This window comes from Solanum stenotomum, chromosome 1, assembly GCF_019186545.1.
Source record: "Solanum stenotomum isolate F172 chromosome 1, ASM1918654v1, whole genome shotgun sequence".
NCBI lineage: Eukaryota > Viridiplantae > Streptophyta > Magnoliopsida > Solanales > Solanaceae > Solanum > Solanum stenotomum.
In genome coordinates, this window is record NC_064282.1 from 19,392,673 (window position 1) to 19,408,409 (window position 15,737).

Here is a 15,737-nt window from a genome sequence, read left to right on the forward strand (position 1 = left end):
ATAATCTATTAGAAGATATTTCTTTTCCTCAAAGACAGAACCAATGGTCTATTTTATTAAACAAAAGGAAATGATACAAACTTGGTTTCAGCCCAAGTCAAAAAAAAAAAAAAAACCAAATGTAACAAGATAGCAAAGACAAAATACAATAAAAAAGACAAAAGCTCTAAACAACCATCGGAGAAATGAGAGGTCACCGAAGAAGATGATGAATTCAAATCACAAAAAATGATCCTAGAGTTGTGTAAAAGAATCTTAAATGGGAAAGAATTTGTGGGGGAAATATAGAAAATTTGTGATAAAGAGATATTGATGAAAGAGAAAGTATTAATGAGGGTAAATATGGGGACCAATCACATAAAACGTGCCTAGCATAACTAATTATGTGTGTAATAATAACTTTCCTATTTAATATTTAATAATTTCCTATTTATTTATATATAATTAACTTTGCTATTTATTGTGTAATTATATCCATATAACATAAAAAATAAAAAAAAACTGTAGCTATTTATGTTTAATGTATATTGATGTTTGCCATATTTTGTAGTTTAGGTAAAAAAAATTAATGAAAATCTCCAATAAAATTTTTTATAGAACTTAAAAAAAAAAAAAAAAAAAACTTAGAGCATTTTAAAATGTCATTTGCAGGAAGGTGGCAAAGATAATTTGGACCATAGAATACAGCTTTGTTGGAACTATAGGAAGAGAGTACTAAGGAAATATCTGCCTTAAACATTCATCTTTTAAATTATTATTTCATACTTACTTCACTGTACCCATAAAAATATGTAGCTTCATTCTCAGTATTTCATACTATTCAATTCTAGTGGAAACTTTACAAATATTCAATTTCAATTAGATTTTTTTGAGGCTATTCTAATTCTAAACTCTAGTTTATGTCTATATATAGGATATTAAATTTACTTAAAAAGGCATCTCGAACATTTCATAAATTCATGAAATATTCATAAAGAGATTAAATTCAAATCATCCTAGTTCGAAAAATACCCCACTAATGCTTCTTGAATCATGGAGAGCTCTTATCTCTATCATGAGAAAAGTATCAAAGGAGAAATAGAATTGTATACCCACACTATTTATCAATAAAAACATGTTTCTTTCGTATTTTATTTATGATGGTAATTTATTTTCTATCCAAAAGAAATAAGACATTCAACCCAAAAGCTTCATTTTCACTTCATTCTTCACCAATAACATATACCCTCTCACTTTATTTTACCCTGGCTAGAAATTAAATTTCAAATTTCAAATCATCAATTAGTTTGACAAGAAATACCAAGAGAAAATGATAAAAATTAATCCTGTATGTATAAGAGTTGATTATTTTCGTCAAATAGTACTCCTTTATATTCCTAAAAACTAATTGAAAAATATAAAAAAATAATGTCATGTGGGTCCCACACTGTGTGGACCTTTCTTCCTCCCTCTTTCTCCATCTTCTTTCTTGGGCCATTTTTCCTGGAAACTGATTTATTCTTCTATTTACTGTAAAAATCCTCACTTATATACAAAAGTTTCTTCAAATTTCTAAAAAATGTTTGTAATTTATAATTTTCTACCTCTGTCCGTTCAGTTTTTATTTTTCTTCATCACCGACATAACTAACATGTATATTTCCATTAGAGTCCAAGATCTCATCCATGATACAATTTGCAGCATCAAAATCGCCCAGACCATTCCTATACATCACATGAAGGACCATTTTGATAATCTTCTCGATATAAACCAACAAAAATAACATACTCAGTGAGTGAGATCTGGGAGGGTATAATCTTTCCTTGAACAAACTTACACAATCAATTCAAGAATGGAAAAACGAAACATCTCCTCCATCCAATTCACTATACAAAATTTCACTATGATAATTAATATCAATACAATTCATCATGGCTAAATTTGGTACAATGGCTTAATTAAGAGAAAGCTAGATTGGATCCAAGAAAAAAGGAGATTAAATCAATAGAAATCATCCAGAGTTCAATTCCCTTCACCGACCCGAAAAAGATAAATAGATTCATGGATGAGCAAGAGACATACCGCCGCACACAAGTATTGTGACCATCTCAGTAATAGGATTATAAATCTTTTCCAAAATAAAATCCTCCGCCCATGAAATTACGGTTTCACCCCTTCCCTCATCAGTAACTTGCCTTCTGCAGAGTGGGCATGTCCGATTGCGTTGTAGCCACGAGTCCACGCACTCCACGTGGAATACGTGCCCGCATTTCGGCAGTTTCCGGCAATTCTCGCCGCTAATAACGTCGTAGAGGCACACGGCGCAGTATCTTCCTTCGTCGGTGAACGGCGGTGGTAGCTGATTGTCGGGGTGGCAGAACCACCGGAATTCGATGCCGCAAATCAATAAATCGGTGGTTGTGGCAGCTAGCAATACCTCAAATTGAAAATCCATAGCCTCTCCTGAAAGGAAACGTCCAAAACGCTGCGTAAATTGTCAAGTGGGTAAATACATTATTGAGGTCCTAAGATAGAGAAAACACATTAAAAAAAACGTTGAAGTATCTCTAATTTTTTAAAGAGATTAACTACTATCCATTCACGGTGGACAAAAAAAAAATTATACTGTCAGTTCATTTTTAGAAAAAAATATTATTTTTAATTTAATTATAATATTTTCACATTTAAAGATTAATGATTTCTCGGCGTTTTTTTTTTATTATTTTTTAAAACACATTCTTATAGATCTAAGATTTATTTTTTGAAATAACATTCAAATATTTTTGATACTATCAACTTTGAGTATTATTTAAATAAATTGAAGTACACATGATGATATATGGATCAAAGTTTGTTTTCAATTAATTTTTGTATTGTTGATTGAATGAACAAACATGAGAAAACACAATCTAAAGCAACAAAAGCACCTATTCAAAAAACTTTTTATGTTGCGAAGAAGACTTAATAAGTTATGAATAATTTTTTATGAGATTACTTAATTTAGATTTTTATTTTTTTAAAAGAGTAAAAAGTCACCATTGATGAATGTCTCTAATGCTTCATTGGTGTTGGTGGAGAACGAGGTGAAAATATTAAGGACAAGAAGCAGTAAAAGAATCCTTCTTATTTTTGGCAATCAAATAATTAATTTAGGAGTCGTTTGATGTGAGGGCCAAAAATAAATAATCATGGGATAAGAAAATAGTGATTGGATAAAAAAATTGTGTCTTGTTTGGTTGTCATGTTTGGGATAACTTGTACCATAATGATGGAAAAAGTTATCTCATAAACATGGTGGGATAAATTATCCCAGGATAACTAATTCCCAACCAAAATAAGGTGGAATCTATCATGGGACAAGTTTGGTTGGGAACAAGTTATTCCAGGATTAATTATCCTTGGGTTAGCTTTCATGGGATAACTTATCCCATCACTATCATATAAATGGTGGGATAAGTTATCCCAAATAAATTATTAGAAATTAATTATTCTGAAATAAGTTATTTCATGTGTATGAGAAACTTATTTTATTATTATGATAAATATGATGAGATAAGTAATTCAAAGACTAATTAATATCCCAATTATAATCAACTAGATTTAAATTTTAACAATAAACATAACATAATAATATCATATTTCACTAAATTTTCTTAGATATATATTTGTACTTTTAAAGAATTATTAATTTACAATATTAATGAGACCATATATTTATATAGGGGTCTTTTAAAAATATATTATCTTATCATTTTATCGAAATTAGTGATTTTTTCCATTGTCTCAAGTCGAGATCGAAGGAAATTATAATCTTAGAAACTATTAATAAACGAGTATTAATTTTGTGAGATTTTACTGAATTTGAATTTCAAATTCTGAAAAATGTCCGAGGGATATATTATGGAAAAATTACCTAACTACACATCATTTATTATCATATTTTTTTTTTATTTTCCCTACCATTTCAAAAAATATCAAAGAACCCCCTCTTTTGCTCCCATCATTCCCTTCTCCGGATACATTAATTTGAAATCTTATACCCATGATTATTTTTTTCAAGCCACAAATCTCTCTACAGTTTCCTACATTAATCCATTTCTGAGTTTCAAATCTTTTCTCTTTCCAATTAATGATTTCAAGTTATTGAAGATGTAGATTTCTTTCCATCACTTCAATTTTCAATTTCTTTTAATCTTTTTTTTAAAGTTTTTTCATCTTAAAGAATTATTGAATTTGTTACTCCCGATTTCTTTACTGGAAGAGGGGTGGAAAACGCTGCTAATGCAAAAAATTCATCTTGGAGTGCATTTGGAATTGTTCTAACAATTTATAATGGTGGTCTTGATACACTTAATTCCGTTGGTTCGATCTTTAGTATTGGGCATACCCAATTAGTCCGAGAAGGATACATCTTTGTTGCTTTCCGTTGATTAGATTGTTGACTATTATTTTTATTTTTTGGTGGTTCATCTTTTCTGATTCATATATGTTCAGATTTTTAATGTATCTAGTTGGTTTTGTTTATTAAACTAACGTATATTGTCTTCTTTTCAACATTATGATACATTACAATTCTAGCATGCACTATCATGTTCAAATATTAGTTTTTATACATAACCTTAATTAGCATTGATACTTGATACAAAAATTCTACCAAATGTATCATTATCATGTATCAGCCTTTTCATCTACAAATTTCTGATACATATGGATTCGATTCTCAAACAAAATAAGTTACATAAATAATAATGTATCATGTATTATTTTTTTAGGCATGATACATAAATTTGAATTTATATTAAATGTATCTGATACATTACAATTACCAAACAGAATGTATCGATCTCAATCCTAACAACTAATGGGTAACAATTTTTTATTTAATGTATCTAGTAGAAATACAACACTTATAAATTTAAGCAAGATACATAAATAGTTATATATTGATAATCTATCCATCTTGAAAACGAAATTCAAAAAATGATTACATAACATTATAAAAGGTATGAATGATCCATCAAAGCTATACATCTCTTCAGCCTTGTTGTTTGTTGTATCAATGCATAACAGGACATTGAAACTCCAAACTCTTGTTTCTTCACGTCAACGATGTATAAGATTTTCAAATTTTTCCTCAACTCATGGATCTCTAATTCAGTTGCAATGACTGAAAACAAAACATATCAACCTTTGAATCTCAAATTCAGATAAAGATCCAAGATTCTTAAATCACTGAACTAAAAATCTGATCTTTAAACAGATAAAAGCAAAAAAATACAAAAGGATGTTGATTAACTATAAATTTCACATTAGTCACTACTCAGAATAACATCTCAAATTCCAAAAAAAGAACCCCATGTTTAGAAAAAACGGGGAAATGGGGTTTAGCTGGAAAAAAAATGAATTGAATTCTCCCCCAGAAAAGATGAATCTTGATGAACAATAATACAATATCAATGGAGGTTCTGTAATTGAAAAGAAAAAGTATTAGAAATAAAATGTGATTATAATTAGTGTAGTAAAAAGTAGGTGAAGACAAGACGTGGGATTTTGGGTATTCATTGGAGCAATTTGAAATTTTGAATATCTTCGTTCTGGATTTTTCATCGTTCTGATTGAGAGTAAGAAGAAACCTAAGCGTAATTTATGGGATTTAATTAGATTTTCAGATATTATTTCCTTTTTAGCGCAACAGAAGGATTCTTCTTGTATTAAAATTAATGTATCCAAATGGTAAATTAATGTATCCGAATGGTGACTTATGTATTCGAAAGGTACACATTTTAAGAAATTATTGTAACTAAAAAAAATAAGAATAAAATGCAATTTACTCGTTATAATATGAAATTTATCTAAGTTATACAGATATTATACTCTGTAAACAACCATCAATTGTCAATTAATGAGACAGGTAATGGGCTCCGACTATATTAGTACAAACAGTTGAAAAATTTTATGGTGGGAGTGGCACAATATGACTTTGGTATGTGAGGCATTCTTTTTTAATTAAAAAAATACATAGGTCCCACCTTTCCTATTCAATATTGTTGTTTCTCTCTCCTGTCTTACTTAATTTATGAATAAAACATTATGTGGGTCCTATTTGTTTTATTTTAAATTGTTATTCTTTTTCCCATACATTTTACTCCACATTCGTTCACTTGTCCATTTCTTTTCTTTATAAAAAAATTATTTTATTCTTCTTTCCTCTAATATTTCAGAACAATTTTAAGTTATGAATTTTATTTATTCAATTTTTTTTATATCATTCGTATATTTTTATTTTTTTCATATTTGATAATTAACAAATATATTATTTTTAAATTTTTTAAATTACATAAAAATATGAGAATAAAAAATGGTGGAGAAAATTACAAAATGAAGGATAAAACCTTCATCTACGAAATAAAAGTCTAGATAGTCAATCAACTAAACTATTAATATCCCTCATTTGGTGCATGCATTTAAGCATGATTGATTAATTTTTCACTTATCAAATTGAATTATTTCATCAATTTTTTTATTAATAAACCATACCAAATTAATGAAATTAGGTTTTTCGATTTTCTTAAAAAAAATTATTGTCACGCACCAAATTCGAGGAGCGTAACTGGCTCCTAATGTCAAAACTCAGGCGCGAGCCGACCCTGCTGAACCATTTGCTACTAGCGCATGACAGCCACACGCAATCAAGAAAACAAACAAGTATATGTCGGCTTAAAACTAAGCCCTCAGTCGGCAAAGCCCATGTCAACCGATCTATAAAAGAAACAACTATTCCCAGGAGATCATATAAATAAATAGCCAACTAGCACAGAAGTCCTGATTGGGCCGTCGAGCCCACCATGATATCTATACCAAATCTGAAAGCAAATATATCAAGACAATACATCAAACAGCTCACAAGTTTTAGCAAACCAACAAACTAGGCCAGTATGGCCATAACGTAGCTATACACCCCACACAATAGTCTGCAAGCCTCTAAGAGTAGTAAAAATTGGCGGGACAGGGCCCCAGCCGACCAAAAAAGATATATACAACAAAAGCTAACAAACCTCCCAACTCTGGCAGCTCCGGAGGAAAGGGGATAACCAATCGGATAGAAGTCAATCCTGCTGCTGAGGAGGTCTATTGGGTCGTCTCGGGACCTGCATGCATGAACGCAACACCCCCAATGCAATGGGGCGTCAGTACAAAATAATGTACAAAGTATGAAAGGCTATAGACTAAATGAGCAAGCATCATAATATACCAAAAGCAATCACATAAGGAAATCAAAATTTTAGATAAGCAAGCTAACCCACTACTAAATTTAAAAATAGAAAAATGATCACACATCAACCTAACCAAGCCCCTATAAGCTCGGTAGGTACAAACAACATACCACCTACCTAGGCTACCATAAGCCGAAAAGGTGTCAAATCAATCTACATACCCCTATCGGTAGCCCCTTGTCTTTGTAAGAAGTCACATAGCCTTTTTTGGCAACAATATAGCCCCGTAGGTAGCACATAGCCCTCTTAGGCAACATCATAGCTCTATGGGCTGCACATAGCCCTCTTTTGCATCAACATAGCCTTGTAGGCAACACATAGCCCTCTTTGGCGTCAAAATAGCCCCGTAGGCAACACATAACACTCTTTGGCATCAATATAACCCCGTGGGCAACACATAGCCCTCTTTGGAAATAACATAGTCCTATTAGACAACATCATATCCTCCATAGGCAGTTCATAGCTCAACAACTAGCCACAATATCCCCAAGGGCGACAACAAATAATTGAATAGGCTAAAGGCGAGCAATTTAGCGATAAACAATATATATGAATAATCTCCAAGTCGTTCTTAACATAGGGTCGTTCTTATCTGATTATGAGTCCCTAAAATGAGGTTTTATAACCACTCAATCATCCAACCACTCACAATTACATCTACAAGATCACCAACGCTAACTACATCTAAGGAAACATGTCGAACGAAGGGAATAACCTTAACATACCTTTCCAATGAACGCTCGAAAGACTGTAGTTCCTTCGCAAAAGTTGTTCCTTATGTCCTAAGCTTCACAAACACTATATATACACAACTGGTACGCACCTATAAACAGTTCATAATTAATCTTAAATTGACAGATTTGTCATATTTCCCCAACTTGTCGAAACATTCATAGAAATTCATAAAAACAATCATAAAAGAGTCCCGAGATGATTATCTTAGTTAACCAAGTTAAACCTTGAAGAAACATTAATAACTACAAATATATATCTTCAAAAACCAGCTCCAAACGCAACTAATAGAAGGGAAAAATGATTACCACATGTAGAGATCACGTTTCTAGGCACATGGGCAACATTTAATGATAAAAATCGTCAAAAACTAGCCTTCATCATGCAAGAACTCCATAGGAACCCTCTCTTAAGCTTTCTCTCTGGTTTGGAAGTGAAAAGAAATGTTTTCATAGCTTAAAACGTTGAGTAAGCCGACATACCACATTTTTTACCCGACCTGAATTCTGCCCCGGCAGTCCGTAGTAAAACGCTCATAACTTTTTACTCTGATGTCGGTTGGACACAGGGTTTTGTGCTTTGCAAACTAGACTCGTAGGCCTTAGATTTAATGGGTCAAAGGCCTTCCAACTATTTCTATATTGGGAGAAAACATCCAAGACATTTGACCCAAATTTCAGAGAAATCTTTAAAAAGCAACTTACGATAACTTTCGCCAAATTTTATTTTGCCACATACTTAACTTCAAAGCTTGAGATACAACCCTTGAACACTTGAAATATATAATACAACATCATTCTTAATTTATTACCCACCCTCCTTGTCTTTCCACAAAGATACGAGTTCATTTAGACGTTTTGAAAAGTTGGGATGTTACATTTGTCTTGATTTGAAACATTTTAGAATAAAATGAATTTTATTTTTATGAAATATAATGTAAATATCATACTATTTTGTACCATTATTATTTATTTAATATAACTCATTGTAAATCGTTATATAAAACACTATCAACCATAATGCCACAAAAAGGGAAAATGTATTATATATATTAATATTTGTATATACAAAATATTGTTTTCCTTTTTTATGCGTTAAAGATGATAGTATATATATAGTTATTTATAATAAATTGAAGTAGATATAAATGTATGAAATAGTGTGACATTTGCGTCATATTTCATAAAAATTAATTTAATTTCAGTGCAACATGTTTCAAATGGAACTTAAAAAAAACTGAGAAAACTAAAAAACTTGATTTTATAGATTTGTTGTTGTTTGACAGTGAAAAAAAAACTAACCAATCAAATGTATATATATCAAATAAACGATTTTAATAGCTTAATTGATTAACTATCTAGACGCTCATTTCATAATAGATGAAAATTCTAATTTTTATTTTGCAATTTCTTCCCATATTTTCTTTAGAAAAAATAATCAGCGTGATATTTATCAAATGGAGAACATATATAAATATAAAATGATATAAGAAAATTGGATAAATAAAATTAACCATTGAAAAAACTAATTAAAAATTAGACAAAGAATTAGAAAAATAAAAAATAAAAAATAAAAAGGTGAAAGGAAAGAAGTGACAATAAGGAGGGGTGAGAAGTAAAGGTAGGAGAGAGAAATAACAACATAGAATGAGAAGGATAAGAGAGATTGGACCCATGTATTTTTTAATTCAAAAATAATGCCTCACATACCAAGTCATATTTGTGCGGCGAAATAGTCTGGTGGACCCTTATACTTGAATCTGTTTGTATTCTGGACCTTTTTACTTACCATTTTGTCATCTAGACCCCTGAACCCATCCAAACAAAACATTTTAAACACAATTTTTGATGTGGTATGATGCGTGTTGCACAAACACGTACACGTCGGCAAAAACAAAAAAAAAATCACGTATGAATATTATAGTCCACGTACGTCTAAAAGAATAGTCATTGTTTCCAAAAAAACCCTGAAGATCTTTACTCATCAGATTATTCAAAAACAACAACAACAAAACAATTAGATCAAAATAAACACATCACATCGATTCCCGAAAACAAGATCTGGGCAAGGACAATAAAAAAACTCCAAATGATCAAAAACCCTCAAAATGATTAAGAAAACACACTTTTCCTCCTCTACAAAGATCTATGCAGCAAAACTCTCCCTCTACAGAGAAGAAAAATCAAAAGGGTATTTAAAACACAGAAGAAAAAAGGGTTATGCAAAGCTGGTCAAATATGAAAAAACGGGTACACCAAAAAGGAAGTGAATAATTGGAGTAATGGGGTTCCAAGATTGCATATTTTGGACCTCCCCTTTTCTCTCTTTGCCTGGAAAATGATTGTACTGTAATTATTTTTTTAATTTTTTGATATTCTTTTTTTTGCAGATATACAGAGAGACAATATATATATACGGAAATGAAGAACAAAAAGAAGAAGAAATTCAAATAAATTTATATATTTTTATGGAAACAGAGGTGTAGAGAGAGAAACTATATATGGAAGAAGAAGATATTAAAATGATGAAAAAAATTGAGTCTTTGACAGATGAAGAAGGGAGCCACCGACCATTCTTGTTTTCTTTTTTGGCTACTTTCTTTTTCTAGTAATTATTTATTTATTTATTGATAAAATAGGGTTTAATCAATGCTTTGGAGAAATGATAAAGTTGTCATCATGTACTTTATATTAGTCTTATTTGAGTCATGCAATTAGCTAAATACTTTTGTCGAGATTAGGTTGACTACCTCGAATTGTCATTTTGGAGACCAACAAAATCAAACCAACAAAAATACAATAGAATCACACACAAAAAAAGAGATGAGTAAATCGAAGGAAAAAAATAAAAGAGAAGAAATTTGAAGAGACAAGATCGAGAAAAAGAAAAGAAAAAGCTCAAATTTGTCCAACAATGGTGTTGAGTGAAAATAAAGAAGAAGAGATGGTCTTTAAAGGTAAAAATCTGACTGTTACTGCCTTTTTAAGGTGTCTCACGCTCTTGTTTTGTGTTTTATCTCACTCTCCATGTGGAGTCTTTCCACATAGGATGTCACATAAAAAATTGTGTTTAAAATGTTGTGTTTGGATGAGTTCACGGGTTCAGATGACAAAAGGGTAAGCAGAAGGATCCATAATGCAAACAAATACAAGTATAAGGGTCTACCAGACTATTTCACCTATTTGTGCCTCTCCCACCATAAAATTTTTCCAAACAGTTGGTTGAGGTTTTCTTGTCCGATCATTGTCAACTACTATCTCTTTATTGAAAAACTAGATATGAAAAGGCCCGTTAACGGGCCCAATGTTACAATTTACAATCTTATGGACAAATTACAGAAATACACACCTTTTGTTTCACTTATTTCCATTATTCCCTATAACTTTTTAAAATTTTCAAAATCCCTTATTTTGTTTAATGTATTCGAGCTGCATTTTAATATATCTGAGTTACATATTAATGTATCCGAGCCAGTATTTAATGTATCCGAGCTACATATTATGTATTCGAGCTAGTTTTTAATGTATCTGAGCCAGTATTTAATGTATCTGAGCTACATAATATGTATCCAAGCTAGTTTTTAATGTATCTGAGACAATATTTAATGTATTTGAGCTACATATTAATGTATCCGAGCTTCAATTATTGTATCCAATTTTTTTAATTCTTAAGGGATTAATGTAATTAGAAACTTATTAGGGATAAATTGTAATTTCATATCAAAACTATGAAATTAATTATCACACTTTATAAGTATCTGAGCGGCCTCAATGTATTGTAAGTATTTAATTAGTTTTTTGAAAACAAAACTTGTCATCAATATTTTTCTAATAAAAATGATAGTAGAATGATAATAAAAATCACACTTTATAATAAAATATTATTATTTTTATCAAATAATATAACTTATTTAAATTGTCTTAATTTTAACACTACAATATCATATGATCCAATGATTATTTTAACAGAATGTCAAACATACACATTCAAATTAAAAAGTTAATTTAAATCTAATGTTTTTTTTTACTCATCTAATGATAATAATTCAACAAACAATTTGAATGAATTAATCTTATTTACTCATTTGTGTTCTACTTTTTCTTAACCACGTTATCACTTTTCACTTTAAAGTAGTATAACCATGAAAAAGAAAATTAAATTATATCTTATTTCTTAAGATAATAAACATTATATTTGATTATTTATTTTTTATAAATATGAAAAATAAATGAACACAAATAAATAGATAATTTTTTTATTTCACTTTATTTATTTGAAAATCAATGCCGGATTATAAAATTTACAAACATAACTTAAAGTTATATTTGAAATTTGAAAAACATTGAAAACTTTTTTGATACTTTTACTATATTTTTTTTCAAATTTTATCCTAAATTATTAATTTTTCTTAAAATGGTTCCATTTTAATTATATTTCATATTTTATTTTATTTTTAGAAAAAGCATATTCGAATAATCAAATATTATTTGTAAAATCAATAACTTAACACAAATTCAACTTAATTTTTTTAAAAAGTAAATTGGATTTCTTTTTGTAATAGTATGTTCGTAGTTCTTATATGAAATATAATTTATGACATTATACGATTATTTATTTTGACATATTACTCTTTTAGTGCAATTTGGTTGTATGTCTCGAATAAATTAGTCAAGTAATTTTTAGAAAATGAGGGATGTAGACCATATTTAAAAAGATATAATATATAAATATGTCTTTTAACTTGACCTCACGTAACATCTATGACATTTAACATTGAGTGTGCACATGTTACCATTTAAACGTATATAAAGTTGAACAAGTAGACAAACGTGTCCTACGAGACATAATTCACTAAGACACCACATAGAATGTCGCATAGGACATGAATTATATCGCCGCGTAGGACGTCAAGTAGGACACATGTGTCTACTTGTTCAATTCTATACAATTTTTTGTGTCTATTATGCACATCCGAAATTGGAGGACATTGATGTCAAATGAAACCAAATTAAATGACATATTTATGTATTATGCGTTTTAGAAAAATATATTTATATTTTTATATAAAATTTAACCAAACACGACTTTAATTATACATTTTTTTAATAAAACAAAAACTATATTTTCATGACCGAACCACATTAAGAAAGAAAATGATTAAAAGGCCTCGAATTTAAATTTTGAATATGAAAAAAAATCTCATTAAAAGTGTTAAGTACATTCAAAAATAAATATGAACTCAAGTTAATTATTTATTTTTTTAAAAAAATGTGTGGTCTTGAATGTATAGACTTTTGAAGTGAGTCAAAAATGGGGTCCATGTTTTATGCATTGATTTCTTTTACTCCTCCCAATGAGTTGTACACGTGTGACAATGGAAATCCACAACTTAATGGTGGATACATTGGGAATTACATAACTTTTGGCTGATTTTTCTGGAATGTTCAATACTCTCAATGCACAATGTACAATTAAATTAAGCTTGGAATTTTATTAAATTGACAAAAATGCCCTTGATCGTCCAGGGCTTCACATTTCTAGAAAATAGAAATATATTGTTAAATTCTGTCATAAATTTAGACAGAGTATATTCTATATATAATAAGCCACAATGCAACTATCATGGTAACTATCTTGTTAGCTTTCAACCAAAAGCTNACAGTTTTCTCTCGCTTTATACAAACGCAATTTATACATTTGTGTTTGTATAAAGCGAGATCATGGAGATTGGCGAGCGAGATTCTCTGAGGAGGGAGGCGAATGACAAGTGTTTGCAACATATTACAGTTAAATGAAACTATAGTTATAACATTTAATTCGAAATAATAGTTTGTTATTTTATATACAATTTTCCCAATAATATATCCCATAAACAACCATAAATTGTCAATTAATGAGACAGGTAATGGGCTCCAACTATATTAGTACAAACAGGCAAAGCATAAATTGTTAAATTCTGTCATACACAGTATATATATAAGTAACATTTTTATCAGAGTTTCTTGTCCAATCCTTCTTCCAAATCTCATTTTTTTATGAGATTTAAAATTATATAAAACTAGTTAATTAAAACGCGTTTCGCACGGTCATATTTTCTATATTAATTGATATAAAAAAATTAAGAAAGCAATACTAATATATATATATATATATATATATATATATATATATATATATATAAATAACAATAAAAGAAAAAACAATAGAATTAAATTAGTTTCAAGAAAAATAAGAAGAGAATTATAATTTTTCCTTGGAACAATACAAAGACATGTTTCTTAATGAGTCAATTTTATATACGTTGCTATCTCATTTTTGGGTGTTTTAAATTATTTATGTTATTTCACTAATAGTTTCCTTTATATAATACTATTTAAGTTTATATATATTTATTTAACTATATATATTTAGAGTTAATGTAATTTTTCTTGCTTATAATTTATTTTTTTCACAACTATTACTTTAAAATATGAGCATATCAATTTGTTTAATTGATAAAATTAATAGCTTAAACTCTTTGTTATATATCTACACAAAACTTTCATATGAAAGGCATAAAAAATAATATTTCGTAAAAAATTTACATTAAAATAGAAATAATAAATACACAGGAGTGCTCAAATATCAATTTTGTATAGAAACTGACTAAATTATGTAATCCAAACACTACATAAAGATGAAGAAGTTAAAAGTGAATATTAATGATTTCATATATCAATATGTGGATGAGTTTTGATTTTCAATAAAGAATATGAAAAATTTGGACAATAAATGATAATAATTGTGACTTTTATTCTTATAAACTAATAAAATAAATAAGAAAATAAGGAAAAATTATCTTTTTTGGCTAGTGCAATAATTTTTTACTGTCAACTTTAATCATGGGTTCATCATGAAACGTAATAAATTTAAATAGATGTTAGAATATCTTTTTTGGAGAGTTACGCCTTTCCATTTTTAAAATTTATTTAGTGAGCAATTATCTTATTCTTTAACTGACTAATTATGTGAATATTTTTTAGATTATTGAAAATTAAATAAAAAGAGAAATCTCATAATTAGGAGAGTTAAAGGGATGGTTTAACTTTTTCAAGCTATTTGAAATGATATTTCATTAGACTACTCTATTTTAATAAATTTTCATTCGTTAAGGAGAAAATGAAAGATTTGAGAGATAAAGTGCATGAATGAAATATAGAGAATAGAAAAGAAAAACAAAAAAAATTAAATTACTATAATAATAATTTTATTGTAAGACTCTACATTATCTTCTTTCAAAATTGACAATTTTCTCTATTTTTGTATCTTCCTCAACTTTCTTCTTCACCCTACAAGCACAAATATTATATTGTGAAATTGTTAGTTACTCCATGATTTTATTTGGATTGAGTTTATTCAATTTAGTTTCAAAGATTAGTTAAATTGACTAAACAAAATAAATCACATAAATTATTAAAGTAAAAAAATATAATTTAAAAAATTAAAAGAAGCATTTTTACCCATAGATTCTTTACGACTTTAATTTGTTGAATAATTTTTTTAATATAAAAGTGTAAATTAGGTAATTTTATTAATATAAAATAAAATTTAATAATTTTACTAGATAAATTCTCAAAATTAAGTTATCTTTTGAAATATTAACTCAGTTTACACATCAAGATCCATGATATGTGTTGATAGATAACATTAATCAAATTAAGACGGCAACTTAATGAGTAATGAGTGGGCCGGAGAATCTTGAAATTTCTAGAG

General features: G+C 28.8%; 1 protein-coding gene across 1 annotated transcript; it reads right to left on the reverse strand.

Moving 5' to 3' along the window:
• Window positions 1-1,789: 1,789 nt before the first annotated feature.
• On the reverse strand, window positions 1,790-2,462 carry LOC125843851 (RING-H2 finger protein ATL72-like). Its single transcript, XM_049523067.1, has one exon. The coding sequence runs from the start codon at window positions 2,432-2,434 to the stop codon at window positions 2,039-2,041; it is 396 nt and encodes a 131-aa protein (XP_049379024.1). The 5' UTR covers window positions 2,435-2,462; the 3' UTR covers window positions 1,790-2,038.
• Window positions 2,463-15,737: the final 13,275 nt, after the last annotated feature.